General features: G+C 42.0%; 2 protein-coding genes across 21 annotated transcripts in view; one reads left to right on the top strand and one right to left on the bottom strand.

The window, feature by feature from the left end:
* The window catches only part of ERC1 (ELKS/RAB6-interacting/CAST family member 1), a 317,835-nt gene extending 308,338 nt beyond the window's left edge, over nt 1–9,497 (bottom strand). For 9 of the 14 annotated variants that reach the window (XM_052789065.1, XM_052789064.1, XM_052789063.1 and 6 more), the window contains exon 1: nt 116–217. The gene's annotated coding sequence lies outside the window, so the exon portion shown is untranslated. Of the gene's footprint in view, nt 1–115; nt 219–8,827; nt 8,922–9,408 lie in introns of those variants that run through there. The other 5 variants (XM_052789061.1, XM_052789067.1, XM_052789053.1 and 2 more) reach the window with 2 other exon arrangements.
* RAD52 (RAD52 homolog, DNA repair protein) lies at nt 44–19,506 on the top strand. 7 transcript variants are annotated; one of them, XM_052789076.1, is made up of 12 exons: nt 44–62; nt 8,916–9,004; nt 10,486–10,587; nt 11,178–11,271; nt 12,949–13,016; nt 13,277–13,395; nt 13,485–13,560; nt 16,510–16,706; nt 16,910–17,052; nt 17,699–17,779; nt 18,308–18,541; nt 18,820–19,506. In XM_052789076.1, the coding sequence occupies exons 2-12, from the start codon at nt 8,918–8,920 to the stop codon at nt 18,876–18,878; spliced, it is 1,260 nt and encodes a 419-aa protein (XP_052645036.1). In that variant the 5' UTR covers nt 44–62; nt 8,916–8,917; the 3' UTR covers nt 18,879–19,506. The 7 variants fall into 7 exon arrangements, with proteins under 7 accessions (XP_052645036.1, XP_052645035.1, XP_052645034.1 ...); XM_052789075.1 differs by lacking the exon at nt 44–62 and adding an exon at nt 463–632; XM_052789074.1 differs by lacking the exon at nt 44–62 and adding an exon at nt 1,105–1,619.
* The last annotated feature ends 1,924 nt before the right edge of the window (nt 19,507–21,430 follow it).

Raw genomic sequence — 21,430 nt, forward strand, 5'->3', positions numbered from 1 at the left:
GACCGCCCGCAGCTACCGGCTCCCGCAGGCCCCGCCCCGCCCCTGGCTCCCCCCAGCGGCCGGTAAGAAGCGTTAACCGCCCCCCGACCCCCCGCAACCGAGCGAGGCCCCTCACCTGCCTGTCAGCCCGCGGGGAGGGGGTGCGCGGCGGCGGGAGCGGGCGGCGGCGGCGACGGCGGCGGCGGCGCCCCCGGGGAGGTCGGCTCATGCGCCCGCCGCTCTCCGCCTCCTCCGCCCCTCGCGCGCGAGCTCCGCCGCTCCCTCCCGCGCCCCCCGGCGCGAGACACACAAGCCCCGCCCCTACTACCGCCGCCGAAACGCGAGCGCTCTGCAGCCCCGCCTTTCGACGGCCGCGCGCCCATGGCGCGCGCTCGCGAGCCGGGTTTCCCTCTCTCCCTCCCCCCCCCGGGGGGCGGGCTGCTCCGGGCCCCACCCCCCTCTCCGCCAGCGCGGGCGTGGCCTTCAGCAGCCCCGGCGCTGCGTCACCGCCTAGCGCGGCCGTAGGCATTTTGACTCCTCTCCCGTGCCGTATCGGCCGCTCCGGCAGTCCCTCCCGCCTTTCGCCTCCTCCTCCCCGGGCGGGAACTGCGAACCGCCGCTGGAGGACGGAGACCGCCCCCCCCTCGGCCCAGGTACTGCGGCCGGCGGCCCACCGCCGCGGGGCCGGCTGGGCGGGAAACGCTCCTCTCCTCTCCTCTCCCCTCCCCTGGTGGCGGCGGGGCAGCGGCCGGGCGCAGAGCCGGCCCCTCCCGCGGACAGCCCCCCCCCCCCCCCCATGGTGGGCGAAGGGCGCGCGGGGGGCGGGTGCTTCCTCAGGGGCCCGCGCGCCCGGGGAAGCCGTTGGCGGTGCCTCCCCAGGCGGGGCTCGCCCCGCCGGGCCGCTGCCCGCCGCTTCTCGGGTGCCCCGCTTCCGCGGCGGTGAGGCGGCGGGTCTCCTGCCGGTCCCGTCCGGTCCGGTCCCCTAGCCTGCCGGCGGCGAGGCTCGAGGTCCCCTGGCCGCGGAGCTGCGGCGAGTCGCCGTTGGGAGCCCCGCCCGAATGAGCGCGAAGGGGCTGGGGCCGCGGGAGGCAGCGCGACTCTCGGGTGAAAAACGCTCCGCCTGAGCCCTTGGGTTTCCCTCAAAGGCAACGTCAAAGCTGGTACGCTCAGCCCCGCTGCTGCCTAGGCACTCTTACCGTGGGCAAACTCGGTTTCCCTGATAAAGGCTGCTTCTTCCTTAGAAGACTTCCAGCCTGCTGCAATCGAGCCCTGCCTTCATCCAGGCAGATAGAGCAAATGACCTGCTCAGGAGTCTTTCTAGTTCGATTTTTTGTGATTTCGAGGTGTAAGTAGCCAAAACCAACATTGACTGCCTTAGCCGTTATTCCCAGGGGACGCTGAAGTGAGAGGTTATAGTAAATTGGATAGATCTGTAAGACTACACAAGGAACGACCCAGTTATTGACATATAAATGGTCACTATTTAACTTAATATCTTGTTGCAAAAAATACGGTAATTCAGACCTCTCACAATTATGATAGCTGACATATATTGAGGTCCCAATAACCTGAACTTCCTTTTCAACTGTAGAAGCACAGAATCCATTTCAAATTACTTTCTGAAGAATAATATAGTGCATGTAAGTGCATGCTATAATATACAAGCCCTTCTGTCAAGCGTAAAGTATCTCCAAAAGGGATACTTTACATTGCTGTCTAAGAAAACAGAAGGATGAAAATAGATATACGCTTGCCCATACCTGAAGTATTTTGTCAATTTCAAATGTAAATGATTTTCCATTTAAAAATAAACAGTGTCAACCTGGGGAAAAACAGAGAGCTTGAGATTTTTCAGGGTAACTTAATTAGTGTGTCAGCTTAATATGGCCTTGCTGCCAGAAGTGTCATCTGTGCCTGTAATCGCAATGTTTATTATGATCTGCAGTTTGACATATCTCCCACAGCTCTTACAGAGTTCAGATGTTTTAGATTCCAGCCTGGATTAATTCCTCGTCTAGTAATTGCATTTGGCAAAACTATAGGCTTTCTACAGTTACAGTTGGACAGGCTGCTTTTCCCTTTAAGTCCCAAACCATTACTCTTGAGTTAAAAAGCCTGCTGTCTTTTCCTTGCTATGACTAAAGTGGCTTATATATAAATGATGTGGTTATAAATCAATCTGACAGGCTTTTAGAAAGAAGTACCCACATAAATAATTTACAATATTTGAGTAATATTTCTGTCAGGTCTGGTCTCAAGAATCATAGAATCATTTAGGTTGGAAAAGACCTTCAAGATCATCAAGTCCAACCATCAACCATGCCCACTAAACCATGTTCTGAAGTGCCTTGTCTATGCGTTTTCTGAATACCTCCAGGGTTGGTGACACCACCACTTCCCTGGGCAGCCTGTTCCAATGCCTGACAACCCTTTCAGTAAAGAAATTTGTCCTAATATCCAATCTAAACCTCCCCTGCTGCAACTTGAGGCCATTTCCTCTTGTCCTATCTCCAGCCACCTGACAGAAGAGACCAGCACCCACCTCACTACAACCTCCTTTCAGGCAGTTGCAGAGAGCGATAAGGTCTCCCTTCAGCCTCCTTTTCTCCAGGCTAAACAACCCCAGTTCCCTCAGCCGCTCCTCATAAGACTTGTGCTCCAGGCCCCTCACCAGCTTCGTTGCCCTTCTCTGGAAACGCTCTAGCCCCTCAATGTCTTTCCTGTAGTGAGGGGCCCAAAACTGAACACAGGACTCGAGGTGTGGCCTCACCAGTGCCGAGTACAGGGGACGATCACTTCCCTACTCCTGCTGGCCACACTATTTCTGATACAGGCCAGGATGCCGTTGGCCTTCTTGGCCACCTGAGCACACTGGCAGCTCATATTCAGCCGGCTGTCAACCAACACCCCCAGGTCCTTTTCTGCCGGGCAGCTTTCCAGCCACTCCTCCCCAAGCCTGTAGCGCTGCATGGGGTTGTTGTGACCCAAGTGCAGGACCCGGCACTTGGCCTTGTTGAACCTCATACAATTGGCCTCGGCCCGTCGATCCAGCCTGTCCAGATCCCTCTGTAGAGCCTTCCCACCCTTGAGCAGATCGACCCTCCCTCCCAACTTGGTGTCATCTGCAAACTTGCTGAGGGTGCACTGGATCCCCTTGTCCAGATCATTGATAAAGATATTAAACAGAACTGGCCCCAGTACTGAGCCCTGGGAACACCACTTGTGAACGGCTGCCAACTGGATTTAAATCCATTCACCACAACCCTCCGGGCTCAGCCAGCCAGCCAGTTTTTTACCCAGCAAAGAGTACACTCGTCCAAGCCATGAGACGCCAGCTTCTCAAGGAGTATGCCGTGAGAAACAGTGTCAAAGGCCTTACTGAAGTCCAGGTAGACAAAGGTAGAACAAGCTCTTTTCTTTTACTCTGTCTTTATAAATGTGAAACTAGTTGTTCCAGAGTGGATTATTTATTTTTTGGTTTTGTAACTGTGAGGTGTTACTGTTTCACACCTGGAAAAGAGCTTGTACGCCAAACAAGTTGTTTATCTTTCGCTTCAGTTCTACCCCTTGGTGCAGTAAAACAGAGCACCTCTTACTAGAAACCTAGCTCATTCTTTGTTGTTACAGGGATTTTTTTAATAAAATCATTGAAAGATTATATTTGTGAAGGAATACCAGTTAATCCTTTTAATGAAACATTTTCTATACAGAATTGTGGATTAATGCAAAGAAATTAAGTAATGTGAGAAATTTAGGATTTATATTCTTAGAAAGCAAATGTATTTCAAAACTAGAATTGTTTGGAATGTTCTGTTTCATAAGGTGCTATTGATGCATTTTTAACTAGTGAAACTTTGTGGACCCTTTGTAAGGCAGAAGTGACAATGGGTGCTGAATTTTAAAACAGTGAACAAAATTGTGTAGGAAAGAAGTAATTTACACCACTATTAAGGAACATGTTTGGAGGAGTAACCAGCAAAATTTGAAAAATACACAGTCTAAACCACAGCAACACATGTGTTAAACTAACCCATTTGGACTGGAATTAGATTTGTAATTGCTGGGGAAGTAGGATCCTAAACCAACTTTCAATAGGTATAGTGATGTTCGATGAATTCATGACAAGTGTATAAAGGCTGTTATGACAGAAAAGTTAGCGTGAGCAGTAAGGAGATGAGTTTCTCATCCTGTGTTCCAAAAATGCAGGAACAGACCGAATAGGCTTCATTTCAGATGTTAGATGTATTCAAACATTCTAAATAGAAACACTCCCCCACAAGTGCACTATGTTATTCTGCTAAGATTGTATAAAGATAAGGAAGAAAGAACTTTACATTATACTCATTAAAATGTTAATCAGTAAAAGTGTAACCAGAATTAGTGTTCTCTGCTTTGTGCCAGGAGGGTATCGTCATCCTAGACATACCAAAAGTAAACATAGTACTGCCTGATAAATCTGAGGGTTAAATTTTGGGTTTGGAGCTACATACATAGATTCCACGGAAATAAGTGGGACTGTTTGAAGGTATGTCAAATCTGAAATATGCTGTAACTGAGGAGAAATTGGTATATACTGGTAATTATATGCCTTGAAAACAAATATATTTAAACTACTGCAGATAGCTCAAACTTTCTACATTATACCTTTTTATTCTCTTGCTGGGGTGGTTTTACTGCAGAATGTGGCCTGAATCCATCCATACCGATATGGGATTGGCAAGCATCAGAGACCACCTTTAGTCTACAATAGACATCCAGTCTCATGACTTCCCTGTGCATTTCGTTGTTTAACCTATAAAACACAATATCTTTTTCTTCCATTGAAGTTAACAGAAGATTACCTCACTTTTCTCAAGGCATCAAGGTTGTTTGCCTAGAGATATTATCAGAAGTAAAAACTGAAGAGTTACATTGTATGCAGTTTTCCCACAGCAGTTACATAATCTGTTTTCCACTCTTAAAACTGTGGTATGGCACAGGCCTGTTTTGATTAGGAACATCTTATACCTAAAAGATACACACCTCAGCTCTGTGTTGGATAAAGCAACCTTTGCATAACAGGTTAATCAACTTACAGTTTGGAGTTTTTAGAGGAGAGTGTGGAATTCTATTCCACAGAAATACACAATTTTTAAAGTTTTTTGTATTTTTTGTGTTAGAGCAATACGAACCTTAGGTTAAATATGTGGCATTATCTTTAGTGCTTGCTAAATCACTCACTGGCTACATGCATAGCTGTTTGCTCTTGGTGGGCTCAGTAGAATTGCATTTATTGAAAGAACGTTAAAGATTTTTGCTCAGCAAACTAAAGCTTCACTGTGAAGGAAACTTAGCATATAGAGAAGGATGAGGTTGAATAAAAAGCTCTCTAAAAGTGCACAGTGTGTTAAAGTTGTATCTTACAGATTGTGTGATGCTACAATTAATTTCTTGAAACAGCCATGTTCTAGCTGAGGGTTTCACAAGTTGTAGTACTTAGACAATTCATGGTATGCAAACTATTTTAAAGTGACGCAAAACTTCTACCTTACATGTGAAGAGAACTGGGAATTGACAGTCCTAGCAGAGGATTAAGGCACAAAACCAGAGTTTGTCAAGACAGAGGGGAACTGACAGGAGAATAGGTAATTTAGGACCAAAATCTCTTTTTGGAGTAATGGTCAGTAGCGTAGACAGGTGTGTGAGGATGTGTTCATTTAGAAAATTAAGTTATGTGCACACTATCATGAAAGTTGAAGGTGTTGCTGCCATAACCCACAGTAGTAGTTGTACTTGAACAGACTAAATTCAGGATTATCTATTCTAGAAGATGGGTTTATTTCCTACTAGGGAATTTGTGTACACTCCCAGATTTTTTTCAGCAGCTGCTCAGTTCAGTACCACCATACAAATAAATACCTGCTTCTAGAGTGCTGTTGAAAATTAGTATTTCATATCCAGTTTCCCAGAACAGCAATTCTTCTGATTGCGTACCTAATTTGTTCAAATTTTAAGCTTTTGTATTATTGACTTTTTTAAAAAAACACGATCAAAATATGTTAGTAGTAAAAGCTGTTAAGATTCTTTGCCTGTTCTAGGTTATCAAGGTAATATTTTGGAGCACAGTATGACACCTGTAGTCTTGTGTGTCCTTTTTCTCAGTGATAAAACTTTCTGAGAACATTACCAGCTAAACTGACAATAATTCCCTGTAAATAATAAATAATGGTCACAGTCACAGAGGTAATAAATTATAATTCCTAGGCGTCTTTAAGCTGATGATAAACTGCTTCTATCATCCTGCATGCAGAGCAAGTATATTTGAACTTTAATTTTTATTATTTAATGGTGGTTTGAAAATACAGCTTTTTTTTAACACTGGTTTATGAGTCAGGCAGTCTCCTAGCACTGTCCTGGCCCTGGCGGGTGTTTGAGCCTCTTTTGTACTCCAGTCAATAGCTCATTACCTACTTCAGTATCAATGTTTCATTCAAGTAAAAATGTTGTGGGGAGGGGGTGGGGGGTGAGGAAACAATATTCTGCAGAGGAATGGAAGTGCCTTGCCTTCCCTAGCTCCTGGCTCTGGTATTGGGGTAGATTTATAACTCCATCTGCAGAATTAACTTTTCTCTCTTCCAAACTCCTACTCTAATAATTTTGAAATTGAAGTTCTGTCACTTTGAAATGCTCTGACAATTGCTTTGAGACATAGGGCTTTGCTGTGCTGCACTTCACCAACTGAAAAAAAACCACCACCGCATTGCTCTAATAGAATGTTTGGTTTAAACAAGGCTCGCAGCTCAAGCAAACTGTTCCTACAGGCAAAGCCTGAAACTAAATTGGCATCATCTGTCTCCTTCACACAAGCTGTAGAATAATACATAATTTGAATACAAGCCACTCACATTTTTTAAACTGTTTATTGCAAAGAAGTATATTGCTTGTATTCTCTAGCAGCATCTGATCTGTTGGATTAAAACCATATAATGTGAAGCTGTTTTCAGCAGAATTCCGTACTTCCTCATTCTTATTCAGAATCAATTCCCGTATCTTATTCAGAGCTTCATTGAAGCTGTATCTCTTTAGAGAATTTAGACTGATAATGGTGCACACCATATAAAAAATTAAAGGACTTAATACTGGTTTCAGCTAAAGCAATTTTGCTTCAAAATGCCACCCACCTACTGTGCAGAAAGATTTGTGGCAAACTGGTAATAGGGTTATGGAGGCAAATGCACACATTTCGTTCATTGTTTTTTCCCAAGGGGTTTATAATGATTAAGATCTGATTTAGGCTGCTTAGAGTGGAGAGAAAAAAAAGAGTATCATTCAAACTTTGATTCCCTCTGCCACTCCCCACACATACTATTTTTTTCTCTCTAATTGTCTCCCTCACAATGCAATGAACTCTTTGTTTAACAGGGGAAATAGCCTGCTTAAATCACAAGTGTTTCTCCTGGTAATATTAATTTCTATTTGTTCTCTTCCAAAACCAAATGTATTTACCACAAATTGCAGCTAACTTTTGATCGAAACACATTCAAATGTTTAAACACTGTACAATTATACAACTTTTGGGCCACAGATGAATAATTATAGCCAACCAAAATTAAGGAGAATTTTAGCTTCACCTGGTATAATTACCAGTGCTTGTATTTGCCAAGGAAACAACTAGTATCCTTTTTCTGAAAATTGCTTCACAAGTTCTCAGTAAACTTTGGCTTCCTTGTTTAGGGACTAGAAAACAACTTGTTTTAAAAAGTGCTGAACCTGGAGTATATTAGCAAAGCATAATACTAGCCAGGTTCTGACTGACTGTCAAATAATGGTATCTACTGAGGATTTTAGACTTTCTCAAACTGTTTTGACATGTCCAGCTGTCTTGTATGTATATTGATTTGTCTTATATTTGTGTTGCATACAAAAGTCTTAGTGATAGACTACCAGTTGTACTCAGTATTTGTGCCAATACAATAACAGATTGCCTCTATGGGCTTACATAGAAGTGCTGCTGCAGCTCCTTTGCACGCCTGTTGTATAAGGTCTCAGCAAGACACTTTTCCAGCAGCAGGGTGGAATGGTAATGCAGTACTGGGTAGTTGTTGGATACTTACTGGCTTGGAAAAGGGTGCCATCTACTGAATTATCGGTACAACTTATTAAAATTCTTACAGGTTCTGTATGTTTTTCAACTCTGCATAGTTTATATGATACCATCATAACACAAGACAGTATGATTACAGTCAAAATAATAATCTAAAATAAAGACTGACAAGTCAGGGTATAGACGAGTAAAATTTTAAAAAGTTGCCTCTGCTTTTTGTCAGAGTCTCAGTATTAATGGACATTGAAAGACAGTACTGAAGAATCTGAAAGAGGGAATTATTTTGTTTCCTTACCTAGAATGGTACAATGCATCAACATTTACCTAAAGCGGGGGGGGGGGGGGGCAATATAATTTGTTACCAGTGTAATATTCAGAATAAGGGCTCGAGACATTATTCATTTTTTTGTTCTAGTCTCTGGTCTTATGCACAATCCAGATGCTCTTGAATTTTTTTTTTTCTAGCAAGAATAATTTATTTGTTTGTTAAACAAAATAATTGTTTCACTGTTGTCATGTAATTTAATTTAGGCTCACCCTTACTGGTTTTATGGATGGAAGACCAGAACAGTGCCTCTGCTTCTAGGATGAAACTAGCCATTTCTGCCTACATAGTATAACATATTTAAGAAGAAAAGTTTTGACTGTTCCGAAACAACACCAGAAAACAAATTTCCAATTGGGGCTGCAGCAGTTCCACGGAGTGAGAAATATAATATTACTGTAATGTCCAAAACCTCTATTACAGAATAATGTTACACTCACTGGGCAATGGACTTCAACAGCTTTTTGGCATGTCTTCATACAGACTGTTCTGTTATTTTCAGTGTTTATATTTTCCTCTTATCTTTAGGGATGCCTGAAAGTCAAGGGAAAGACAGTGAAAGCTACATCAGCAGCAATAGTTCCAGCACTAGCAATTCGGTTGCTTGCTTCGGACAGGTCAGTTCCTTTTGCCTGAGAGGAAACTAGAAGTTTTATGCTTACGCTTCTGGAAATCTGCTCTGTGTATTTACTCATTTTAAAGTTGGATACACTAAGGTTGGAGTCATATCCATTACCCTAGCTATGCTATACCTAATTGTACGTCGTGTTTTCCTCCAGGATAGCCTTGGCATGCCTCGAGTTATAATAAATTGCTCTGGATTCTTCACAAAAGGTTTTTAATTTTGTTCCTTAAAAATAGGGCTCATTTTATTCTCTCTTATTCCCAGATGGCCTGGATCATGCTTGGACACATTCTCAGTACTGGTTCAGAAACGTCAACTACTTTCAGCTATTAAAAAATAATTTAAAAAAATTAAAATAATTTGGAAAAAAGAAAACCATATCTGGACTGAACAGACCTTTTGGTGGTGAATTCTCTTCTCCATGATTGGCATTTATACATAGTTCCTGAATATGGCGTAGGCATGTGCGCTCTCCCTTTTTCCTTACGCCTTTTGGTTACAGGCTTGCATTCTAGTGTCAGAAAGAGACAAAGTTATTGCTTTAAGTTTAAATAGAACCAAATACAAATTGGAGAAGTTTGGCAGGTGTTGGAACTTACATGGCACACACTCTATTGAATTCTGGGTTCTGCTGAATGATAGGGCAGCCAATACATGCATATGCAATACTTATGATTTAGGTGGCGAGATCTCCATTCTGTCCCACACCAGAGCATGGCAACACAAGCTTTTTAGTGCTTGAATTCTTAAACGTGCATTTAGGCTTCTCTAACCTTTACAAATCGTAAATTGTACTTCTACTAAGACAGGGAGCAAAAGTTACAACACTTTAGGCTTCCAGTGATGCTGGTGTTATCCAATGATACCAGTGATGTTGGAGTTATCCAAAGGACCTTCCCTGCATGAGGGGAATTTGCTGAACACTCCTCAAGAAATTCCTATTTTGACTGCTTGCCTGAGCCGCTGTCATCCCTGCCCTGATGGCATACGGTGGTAAAGTTAAACTTTGGTTTTGTTGAAGTTTTTACATACACTTTTCTTGTTGATCACAGTGATACTATGTTTTATTTTTGAGAAGTAAAATATAAGCTTGTATGTGTGTTCTGGCAACCTTGACTAGGATTACGACTACATTAAGATTTCAAGAGGATACTAATAGGCCTGGCTCATCTCAGTTTTTCTAATGCAAAAGCGATGGTTCTGAGAAATGAAAAAGAATTGCTACAGCTCCATAATTAATGCTTGTATACATATACTTTAAGAGTAAGAGAAGAAAAGAATATAATGCACAAATGTAATGCACACACACACTGAGGTCTTTCCTCATCTGTTATATCCTGATTCTAAAAATGGATCATACACCTCTTGGAAGGACTGTACGTGGAAAAATGGGGTAAAATAGTGATATTAGGAGAAGAGAGGGAGCTAAAATAGGGAGAGTGAGAAGATTTGTCTTACCTTGTTTTTGTCAAGTATCAATACACAGCAAGTGAATATCAAGCTATCCAGCATGCTCTTCGTCAGAGACTGGGTCCAGAATATATCAGCAGTCGGCAAGCTGGAGGAGGACAAAAGGTATGAACAAACATGCATAGATGTTTCAACTCAGTTTTTTCCAGGAAAACTAGGGTAAAAAAAGTTACAATAATCCTGATTTCTTTTGAAGTTAATTTCCCACTAGTAGTTTAATATGCAGATATGAAAGCAAAGTCAGCATAGCATAAATTGTGGCTTTTACTGAGCCACAGGCTCCTTTTACACTTTAAAAAAAGACTTAACGTTTCAGTGCTTCCTCTTTTACAAGGCAATATTTATCTGTTTGTGGAACATTGAGATGTTTTTTCTTATTTTTTCGCAGAACTGGACTATATGAAGCATTACATAACATTGGCTGCCCTCTTTAGTGCCCGCTAGCTCTGCCTTCCATTGATTAAGTCATATTAGTTGTCATATTAACCCCCCATCATAGGTGCTGGAAGAAGGCAAACCTAAAGCTGCACTATCATCCTTTTATTCACATTATCTGAACCTTGAACTTAGCTAGGTTTCCCCAGTGTAAGATGATGTGTGTAATCCCTCTTTAAAATAAAGCATGTATAGATGTGTGCACATGCGTATGTATTTTTATATATTTTTTTTTTATATATATATGCTTTTCTTTTCAGGTCTGTTACATTGAGGGTCACAGGGTAATCAGTCTGGCCAATGAGATGTTTGGCTTCAATGGCTGGGCTCATTCAGTCACTCAGCAGAACGTTGGTAAGTATCTCTTGAGGGTAAAATAGTCTTTCCTTTTGTTTCACTGTGAGGTCCTGAAGGAAAAGTCTCTCAGATAAGGACCGGGGTATCTATCCTAGAACTTGATCACTTCAAAGAACCTGGGGAGAGGCATGTGGAATTTCCAGGTGTCTTAGCAGTTGGTAAGAATGAGGGAAATTGAATAATGATGGAGCTTCTGTTTTCTTTTTAGATCTTGCACTGGAATATATCATAGTCATTATTCTAAGTGTGTTTATGATTATTCTTGAGCTATTCTAATCAAGTTTTCTGATTTCTATGGGAACACTCAGTCAAGAGTAATTACAATTAAACTATTTAACACCCAGCATCCCTGACCCAACTTTCATACTCACCTGTAATTTTTATATTCTCAGTTAATATTCTCCTAATCTTTAGGGACCCATCTTTTTCTGCAGATTCCTCTGCTACCCAATACCTGGTTCTGAGTTTTTTTACAGTAGAAAGCTTTGGAAAAAGTTATTCTTCCAGAAAATGGTATTCAGGTGATCTCAAAGCTTAAGCTTCTTCCATCTTGATAGCTGAAATAGTTTCTACCAGAGGAGTATTGTCTGTGTTTGCAGATCTGCTATGCTTAGACTGAAGACTGCTTGTTGAAGTAGCTCAACAAAACTGCTTAAATGGACATCCTTCCACCCCACCCTGCCTTCAGAAATCTTTTCTTACCTCAGGCTGGTAGATTCTAGACATAAAACAAGTTAATGCATTGCTTACCATCTATTCTGTACCACTTTTTTTTCCCCCTTTTAGTCAAGAAAGGACTGACGTCCTTCAAACTTCTACCTTTTTCAAATAATGTCATAACAAGTCATTCCTTAGAAATTCAGAGACAGAGGATTCTGTTATGTTTGGTTTTAAATTCCTCGGTAGAAAAAGGGCTTGCACCTCCAGCAGGTTTACAGAACAATTAATCAAATAGACCAGATGAGTACAGAAGAACTTTTGGATCCCAGAGTACAGTTACTTGAACTTCAAAGCATTTCAATTTCAGACATGTGTCATGTTTGTATCGGACTTGCAAGACTGCTAACTAGAGTGCCCTATGTATATTACATAGCATTGCTTTTGGTGTACAATAAACTAGATAGAGATTCTGGACTGAGAGTTGTATTGCAACCTGTTAAGCTCTTCAGGCAGTCTGTCTGGGAGAAAACCTTGTACAAAATCTCACAAACTGGAGATTTATACTATATAATAGGAAATAAATTACTTTTGTAGACAACAGTTTCTTTTCCATTGCTGTTTTTATAAATTGATACTTTAAATCTTTCCTTCCAGCTGAAAAAATTGTTATGCTTTGAACATTTAGGATATGTAGCTGAATGAGAAGTAACATTTCAAACTCTTCTTTCTAAGTTTATACATGTAGTAGCAGGGTGTGAGTGTTTGGCAGGTCTAGCCACTAATAACTAGAAAGTATCACGTAACATGCCCAGAGCATATGTGCAAGTCAGCATTCTCAAACTACAGTTAATATTTTGCAAGTCATGCTCCATTTTACAGAAGATGATACAATATCGTGGGCACATTCAGCAAGTATGGTACAGGTTTATGAATGCCCTCAAAGGACAAAATAAGATCTAAATGTAGATCAGAAGTCTTTTGTATTATTTAGGATGTTACTTTTCCCTCCCCCAGACTTTGTTGACCTCAACAATGGGAGGTTCTATGTGGGGGTCTGTGCATTTGTGAAAGTTCAGCTTAAGGTAAGTGGATTTTTTTGTTTGCTCTGTCTGTAGTTGAGCAATTGTCTAAAGCTGTGGATGAAAGTTCATGCACAGGTCAGACTGTGGTTCTTGAGTACTCTACTACACCAGAGAACCTAGTGGTGTCCAAAACATTGACCTTGCTATAGAACAACCAGCTAAGAGTGAGTAATCAGGCTTAGGAAAGCACAGCATCTAAAAAGAAATGCTGTATGTGCAGAAATTCCCTTATACTTAGTATTTTTTATATTTTACTGCAGGATGGGTCATACCATGAAGATGTGGGGTATGGAGTCAGTGAAGGCCTAAGGTCTAAGGCCTTGTCCCTAGAAAAGGCAAGAAAGGAGGCAGTAACAGATGGACTGAAGAGGGCACTCAAGTAAGTGAAGATCAGTACTTGTATATTTTCAGAAGTTAAGTGAGAATTAAGTGTTATTTTCAGTCACAGTGAGCTCTCTTGTTTCTCAGGTGCTTTGGGAATGCTCTTGGGAACTGCATCTTAGACAAAGACTACCTACGAGCCGTGAATAAGCTTCCACGTCAGGTGCAGTACATGGGCTGTTAGAGCAGGGACTGCAAGATGTCTGCGGCTCCTGGTCCTTCATATTAAAAAGATTATAAATAATGATATCAATGCATCTCATCTCTGAATGTTGCCAGCTGTGAGACCAATGGCCTTTGCCTGCTAGTTTGTGTGAACTGTTTGTTACAGAGTTCTTCCCTGATATTTTACCACAACTGCTCTAAATTTTGACTATTTGCAGTAGGCAAGATTACTATGGTGAAGAAACCATAGTATCCTACCCAAGATCTCGTGACATTTATGGCCATGTTGTCTAAGTCTCTCTGTTCAGTGCCAGTAGTGCATACATATATGTTCATAGCAGGTTAAATGTTACCACAGGAAACACTGAACTGTTTAAACTAGCTCTTTCTAGGTGCCATTTTCTCCATGTGCTGCAGTTCTTAAGGCTGTTTACGCTTTGTCAGTTGCAGCAACTCAGTTCATCACTCTCATATAGCCACTTCTGCTTTAAATGTGTATCAGCAATGATACCAGTGTCAAGGTATATATTCCTTACATAAATGAAATGGAAGTCCTTGGGAGAATAGAGTCTGTCAAGGCTGTGTGCGTGTTTCTTTACTGTATGTTTTTGCCCTGTATAAGGCAAAAACCAGAACACATCTCTCAGTTTGTTCTCATTGTCAGTGGTTGCACAATCCAGTTTACTGTTATGAATTTTAAAAATCAAACTTACTTGTCATATTCCTTTCATTACTGGATTTTTTCAGGAATTAAAAAAAAAAAAAAGGATGGGAAATTGCTGTATTAGGTCATAAAACTAGAGGCTGCAGGCAGGGCGGAGCAGTAGGCAGACAGCATATCTATTATTTGCATAACCTACCCTAAAGCAGGTACAGCTTCTCCATGCATTCCTACAAAATCAGGGCTATTTCGTTTAGTGCTGAAGTCTCTCAAGCGGACAGCCTATATGTTAGCCAGTGGGCAGCAAGAAAAAGGAGCATTCTTTAGACTTTAGGGAGTTCTGGCAGAAAATAGGAAGTTCTTCTGTGAGAAAGACTTCCTCCTTCAAATAAAGTTTTTAATATGCATAACCCAGGATATCCTAGAAACAATACCAGGTGGGTCACATACCAAAGCTGCTTGTTGTATTTGGAACTTTCACTTAATTTTAAGCAAAATCCATACAGTAGCAATATCAATATATGCATTGATAGTTGCTTTGTCCTTTTACTAAGTGATATTCAAACTCTACTAGGCCCTAATGCACATTACAGCTAGACAGAAAATATACTCAGCATGGTCCTTGTAACAAAATTTACAGTGTACCTGTATTTCACCCCTCATTGTTCTTGTTAGAATAGTTAACAAGTAATTATTCTGTACCAGTGGTTTTATACTGAGGTCTCAAGCAAAGGTAATTTCTAAAGGTGGTTTCAACTTTCAGTGAACCAAATTGGATCCTTCCCAAAAGAACACTGCAAACTACTAGATGCATCTATGATAGAAAGGATGAACCAACCTTTTTAGACTGGACAACTTATAGCTGTTGCCAGTCGCTTCAAAGTTTTACCCCAGAACAGCAAAACAGGTAACACTATTTTGTTTTGCTGCATGAGGAGTGTACAAATGGCCCTGCAAATGTCTTCTGCTTTACTTCAATAATGTGTTGGTACCTGAATTTTGCAACGGAATTATGCGAGCAGGATGTTCTGGACTTGGCTGCTGGAGGATGAGAAATAACATTAGGAAGATCTACACTCCAATTTATTTGTTTTAAATACCTGATATGATACTACTGGCAAACTGTGGCTCTTGAATGTATGAAGAATTGGCACGTACAACTGATGTGTACCTGAACACTTATTTTCCTTGCCATAAGTATGGTTCTTATCCTTCCCGAACAATAAGAAGCCACGTTACATCTTGCTTTGCTTTTCAGACTCCTTACCTCCTTAGGTTTCAGTTTGCAAGAGAAGAGCTGCTGTTGCTTTACCCTCTGTGAACCTTCTGAGGTAACCAACACCATGGAGAAATGCCTCTTTTGGAGGTCTTTGGTCCAGAGAGAGACAATAAATGTTGATGTACATCTTCATCAGTGACAACCACACTGTAACCCTGTTGTTTCAGAGCTGTCACAATTTATAAGTATGCTGTGATGTTAACACAGCAGTCTTCACAGCATTAAAGTTGTCCTGGCTGGAGGTTGCACCTCAGAAACGAACTTTAATCTTGTTAGTTCCTGATCTGTACCAGTTGGGGGCAGTAGGCTTCTAGGCAGTAGCCTACCTTGCTGATGGAGGAAAAAGTAAGCCTTTTACAAGTACTGATCCACAGAGTTTCATTGTAAACTTGCCTTCATCGTGCTAGGATCTACCAAACTCTGCTAGCCAGCCTAGAGCTATGAGGTGGTTCTATCTAGCTAACTTAGACTGTAGGAGCAGATCCAAAGTGACACCTCGCCAAGTAATGACGGCACAGATCTCTGCTTTGCCAGGGTCATTGCGTATTAGTGGCATTGCCACAAATTTGTAAAATGACAGAGCCAAAGCATCCCATCTTTAACAAAAAGAGAATGGTGTACCTTCCTCAGTGACCTCATGATTGCAGAACTGAGTAAAGGTTTGCCATGCCCTTTAATACAAGCGTGAAAATGGAACTGCCAAAACTGTGAGACTGAGAAGCTGCAGAATTCTGCATTGATCACCTGCATCTGTTCTCATTTGCAGAGAGCACATTACGGGGAGACATGGGCTATCTGCCCTGAAGCACTGAACTATTAAACTAACAAAAAGTCACATGAATTCAATGATTAACTAACCGAAAATGCATTTCAGTTTTCTAAATTGCTATTCCACTTAGGGCAAACAAACAAAGATTTTTCAACAGTACTGCATAGAAAAAGCCTGTGTATGTTTCATTAACTTGATGAAGGAAATTTCTGACTGTTTTCTTGTCTTCCTTTACTAGATGCCCCCTGAGTTAGATTTGGTCAAAGCTAAAAGACAGGACTATGAGCCTGAAATAGAGAAAGCAAGATACAATAGCTGTTTGGAAAGGCAGAACACAGGAGAGAGACAACATTGTGAGATGGCATCTAATTGTAAGCCTGGTCAGACAGAGGCTGCTGTAGTGACAGTAGATCAGAAACAGCCAAATAGTTCCAGGTGAGACTGCTATTATAAATTTATTCCATAAGCTATATTAGAAGTTACTGTACCTTTTAAAACACACAGACAGCCCAATTTGGAAGATTCCATAAAATGCTAGTTTAGTGCATTTTCCTTGCTAGTATTTCTTTCTGCATTTTTTTTCTTCATAAAATGTAATTGCTGAAATCCTGTTTAACTTTGTGCTTATTTGGGGGGAGGGGCAGAAATACAGACTCCTTAGCTATTGAGTGGGATGCCACTTACCAGCGGAAGTTGCGACAAAAGCAGCTACAGCAGCAGTTCCGGGAACAGATGGAGAAAAAGCATCAGGTTCCAGTAGTTACTCCTAGCAGCAAACAGGGTAAGACTTGGCATTAAAAATTGACAGTTTTAACGATAGCTACTGGCAGGCATGTGTAACCTTCAATACAGGAGCCTGACCAGTTTCATTTGCTTTTGTACTGTACTATCAACACACCTTTGAGGCCAAAGGAAGGAGTATTATCATACTTTTTCCCCCCTCTATGTTCTTAAAGTGGCAGGAATGTCAGCTCTGAAACTGAATCATTAAAACTGCAACTTTCCAACCACCCTAAAGCTTCATGCAGCACAGCGGCTGTTAGCAGTACCATTAACGTGCTGCACCCGAGCTGAGGCTGCAGCACTTCACTGAGGTGGTTGCAGGCAAATAGACATTGCATTAGCTACTAATATGTTGCTCTTTACTCATGGGGAAGTCTGGACAGCTGTGTGGTGAGCAGGAACTTGGCAATGGGGTACACAGGCTAACAACCATTTTAAAGTAGTGCAGTTGCTCCTGTCAGCCATCATCAGGTACAGAATCTTACCATTCCACATACTGCTACCAAAACATAACCAGCTCTAGGAAAAAACAGGGTACCTGGTGGCAGCTGCTGCTTATCATTGCAGACTTATGCTCTGTTAAGGACCAAAAGGGTTCTTCTGTATTTCTAGTATTAATCTCTTCTTACGTTACCTCCATCCAGCAGCATCCGATGCTCCTGTAAAGCACAGCACTCCAGCAGCAGTACAACAGGAGCTAGCAATAGAAGAGGAGTTCTTTGCAGGTCAGCCAAAAAGTGATGAGTAAGAGTGTTAAATCATCAGCATTTAAATCAACTCTTCAGAGTAGTGTTAAAGGTAAAAGTTCTGAAGAGGTTGCAATAATGCAAGTGTGAGTACGAGTCTGATCTTAACAACACAAACTTTGCTTGAGTGGCAGGGAAATTATGTCCATCACTATGAGGGGTTTCACACTTAGACTTTTCAGTGGAGTTGTTACACCTATTCAGTAAACCGTTTTCCTGAAGAGACAGAAACAGAACATTTGGCAGGGGGTGGGGCGGTGGGTGTCTTTTCTTAACATAACCGTGGCTATTTGGGTCACACACCACAGTGCCTGGACATTGCTTAACTGCAGAGCACAAGGGGTAGTAGTGTTTCCCTGCTGTGCACTGGCATAAAAGATGCTTTACAGTTTAACTTTCACAGTGGCCACCACTCGTAGGAAAAGAGTGGGCTGGTCCTGGAGTTACTGTCATTCCTGTAGTACAATACTGTCATCTTTGGTTTGATCACCTTTTCATTCCTTCTAGATGATCCTGAACTTTGGGACATTTCCTTGGAGACCACTGATCTTATGATAATGGGCCATAAAATGGCAGACCCATCAGCTGGACAGCAGACACCTGAAACACCCCGTGGAAGTCATCAGATGACTACTCGCAGCAGGACACCTCACAGAATGAATTACCACATTACCACTGCACCATTGCAGCCATCTGCTACAATCATGAGCAACAGCAGCTGTGCCAACCAGCATACCCCAGGTATGTGGACCAAAAAAACAACTGAGTTCTGTCTTAACAATGGCTCTCAGCTGTAAAAGCAGCACTGTTAGGTTAGTAAATCGGAGTGGGAGAAACGTTTCTTCTTTTCTTGGACCTGGCTGCAGATGCTGTGATAGTGGGCTAGGAAAACTATCTGGTTTTTCCATCCAACTGTCCTATCGAGGAAGAGCTAGAAAAAGAATTGAGGAGCACTTTTAGAAGCAGAAAAAAGCTTTAAGAAACTTCCATTTCTCACTATGTATCTCCCTGTTTGGCAGAGCGTAACCCCCACAGGAGAAGTCAAAGCTTGAAGAAAAGGAGACTAGAACCTACGTAAGACACCTGGTGGTATCATTACCCCCATACTGGATTACATCAGAAGACTGCAGTTGGCTATTCAAATTATGCGAGGAAGTCTAATGCATTAATGGATTTTCCTGTATAATATGGTGAAGCAACACAGAAGAGTTTAATACAGCCAGCAAGAACTTAATGTACTTTTAGGTTATTGCATGTTTCAGATGCCTTTTTCTGTAAGAAACCCCATGATTTGTGCTTCTGCAGCACTAGACTTGTGGCTGTATTACAAGCTGACGCTAGACGTAACTTGCCTGAAATGGTAACAGAATGAATTTTTGAAATGAGATGCAATTCATAGCTTTTTTCTCCCTCAGTCTTGCATTTCAGCACAGAGAAAAGAGATTTTCAGTAAAATGGGGAGAGGGTGGGTTACGGTCAGGTGACAAAGCCCACAAGCTGTGGTCACCCATTTGGTGAGGCTGAGGGTGTGGCAGCATCTGCCCCTGACATGCAGCCCAGCCGTTTGCCCTGTGGCTGCATAAACAGGGTCAGAGCCCATTGCGGCTCCTCAGCTGTATCAGGTTCCCATGCAGCAGCAGCAGATTGAGCCGTGCCTGCCCAGGAGGGCAGCACAAGGGCAGGAGTGCACTGGGACTGCTGCCAGAGCTGCAATGTAGCATCTTAGAACAGTATTTGCTTGGACGCTTTGTAAAATGAATGGGAGCTGAACTTTTGTTTTTAAATAAGCTTTCAACCCTTTTCAATATAAAAATAAACGACATTTGAACAACAAACCACACTTGTAGCTGTTTGTGCCTCTATACCCTTCAAACTATTACAACTTGTTTCCTGTTTAACAAGCTCAGAGAAGTGAACACATTCTGACTAGTTACAAATAGAATGCTAGAGAGACTACCACCATGTCTGTACAACGTTGTATTTGCTTTGGGATGGGATACAGAAAACTTCAAGTGGGTTTTAAAGGTTAGAGCAAAGCAACAGCTGTTCCTTCCCATAAGAAGGTCAATGGAAGAATTTTTAAGCAGTATTTCAAACTGGGTAACAGTAGTATTCTTCAGAAGTGCAGTGCTGGAGACAAGGAGGATGGTACTGCAGGACTGGAAGTTAGAGCTCAACCAGGAACATTTACACAAACTCTTTATTAGTGCAACCCTAAAATGAATGTCAGACTTGAAACAGGACCTTGTTCCTGTGCTTGGCCATCACTGCTCTATCAGGTCAAGTCTCCTAAAGCTGTCTAAATGTGAATACATTTGAAGTATTCAGCCTTTATTCATGTTCCTCATACTTTACCTTCACCACTTAATTGGTCCTTCTTCCTTAAAAGAACCTCTACTATCCACCTACCTCCTCAAAAGGACAAAGAACAAGGATTGACTTCAGTATGGAAAGATAGGACAAATTATAATTAACTGTAGTTTCACATTTCACCGTACTAGTTTCTCTCCAATTCAGTGCTGCGTTCAGAATGGCTCAGGGAAGAAATACATACCACATGTTTGAGTCATGCACTCACTGTTGAAATCGGATACCTGTTAGGAAGGGAATGTGCAGACATTCAGAATTACTGTATTCAAAGCCACTCTAAACTTTTAAAACGAAAAAGTTTAAAGTCTCATATAAACACAACTGCATCAGCTTTCTTGACTCTCTGGAAACAGTGCAAACGTAGCCATGCCTCCTCTAAGAGAAATCGCCACAATATGCCTCTCGGGATTGGTCCCTTTGAAAAGGGCAGTAAAACTTACACTTGGAGCTTTTTTTTTTCCTCAAGGCCTTGCGCAGCATGACTCATAACAGAAGCTGTTCTTAAAATGGAAAGAAATGCAGCAGCAATTAGTGTTTAGAAATACCAAATAATTCCTGCAAGTCCACAGTTGTCTGAGAATGACCCTGTAAAGTAGTCCCACTCTTCTACTCTACCAGTATGGTCGCAAATTTGGGGATGGACTTCCTATTACAGAGCTACACTAAAAAGTTTCTTCTCCCCAGCACTGCAGGTGCCCATCCCTGCTCCGTTCCACCCCAGAGAGGAGGGCGAGGGACCCAACAGAAAATGAGGAGGTCAGACTCTTCTGTGCCCGGGACAGGGGCTTCCCCAGCCCTTGCAGCACACCCTGCTCTAGCTTCACTGCCAAAAGGCAGCACAGAACCACTGCTGGTGAAGCTCCACCTGTATTTCAAACAGGGAGAGCCGCCAAGTTGCTGACTGTCATAGCCGAGCGTGTTTCTCTGCTATTCGGTAACTTCTTGACAGTCTCAGCCATAAAAGTAATCGCACTGCTTATACATCACCCTTCGCCCCTGCTCCCTCCCGTTCCCTTAGGCCCCTCCTCTCATAAAGAGGATCCATTCTATGAGTTACTCTCTATAGTACCTTGTTTCAGAGTATTCTATTGAAAGGCCAAAGGCTCATTATTGATCGCTGCTTTTGAGAAGTTAAGGGTCTCATTAAAATGGGTTTCTTGTACTTTCCTGTGATAAAATGATAAACTGGGTAACAGTTAAATCACTCCAGGAAGAGGACAGAGAGGTTGGAACCTGCTATTCAACAAGAAAGCCCACAGC

The sequence above is a fragment of the Harpia harpyja genome, chromosome 6 (genome assembly GCF_026419915.1).
Source record: "Harpia harpyja isolate bHarHar1 chromosome 6, bHarHar1 primary haplotype, whole genome shotgun sequence".
Lineage (NCBI taxonomy): Eukaryota > Metazoa > Chordata > Aves > Accipitriformes > Accipitridae > Harpia > Harpia harpyja.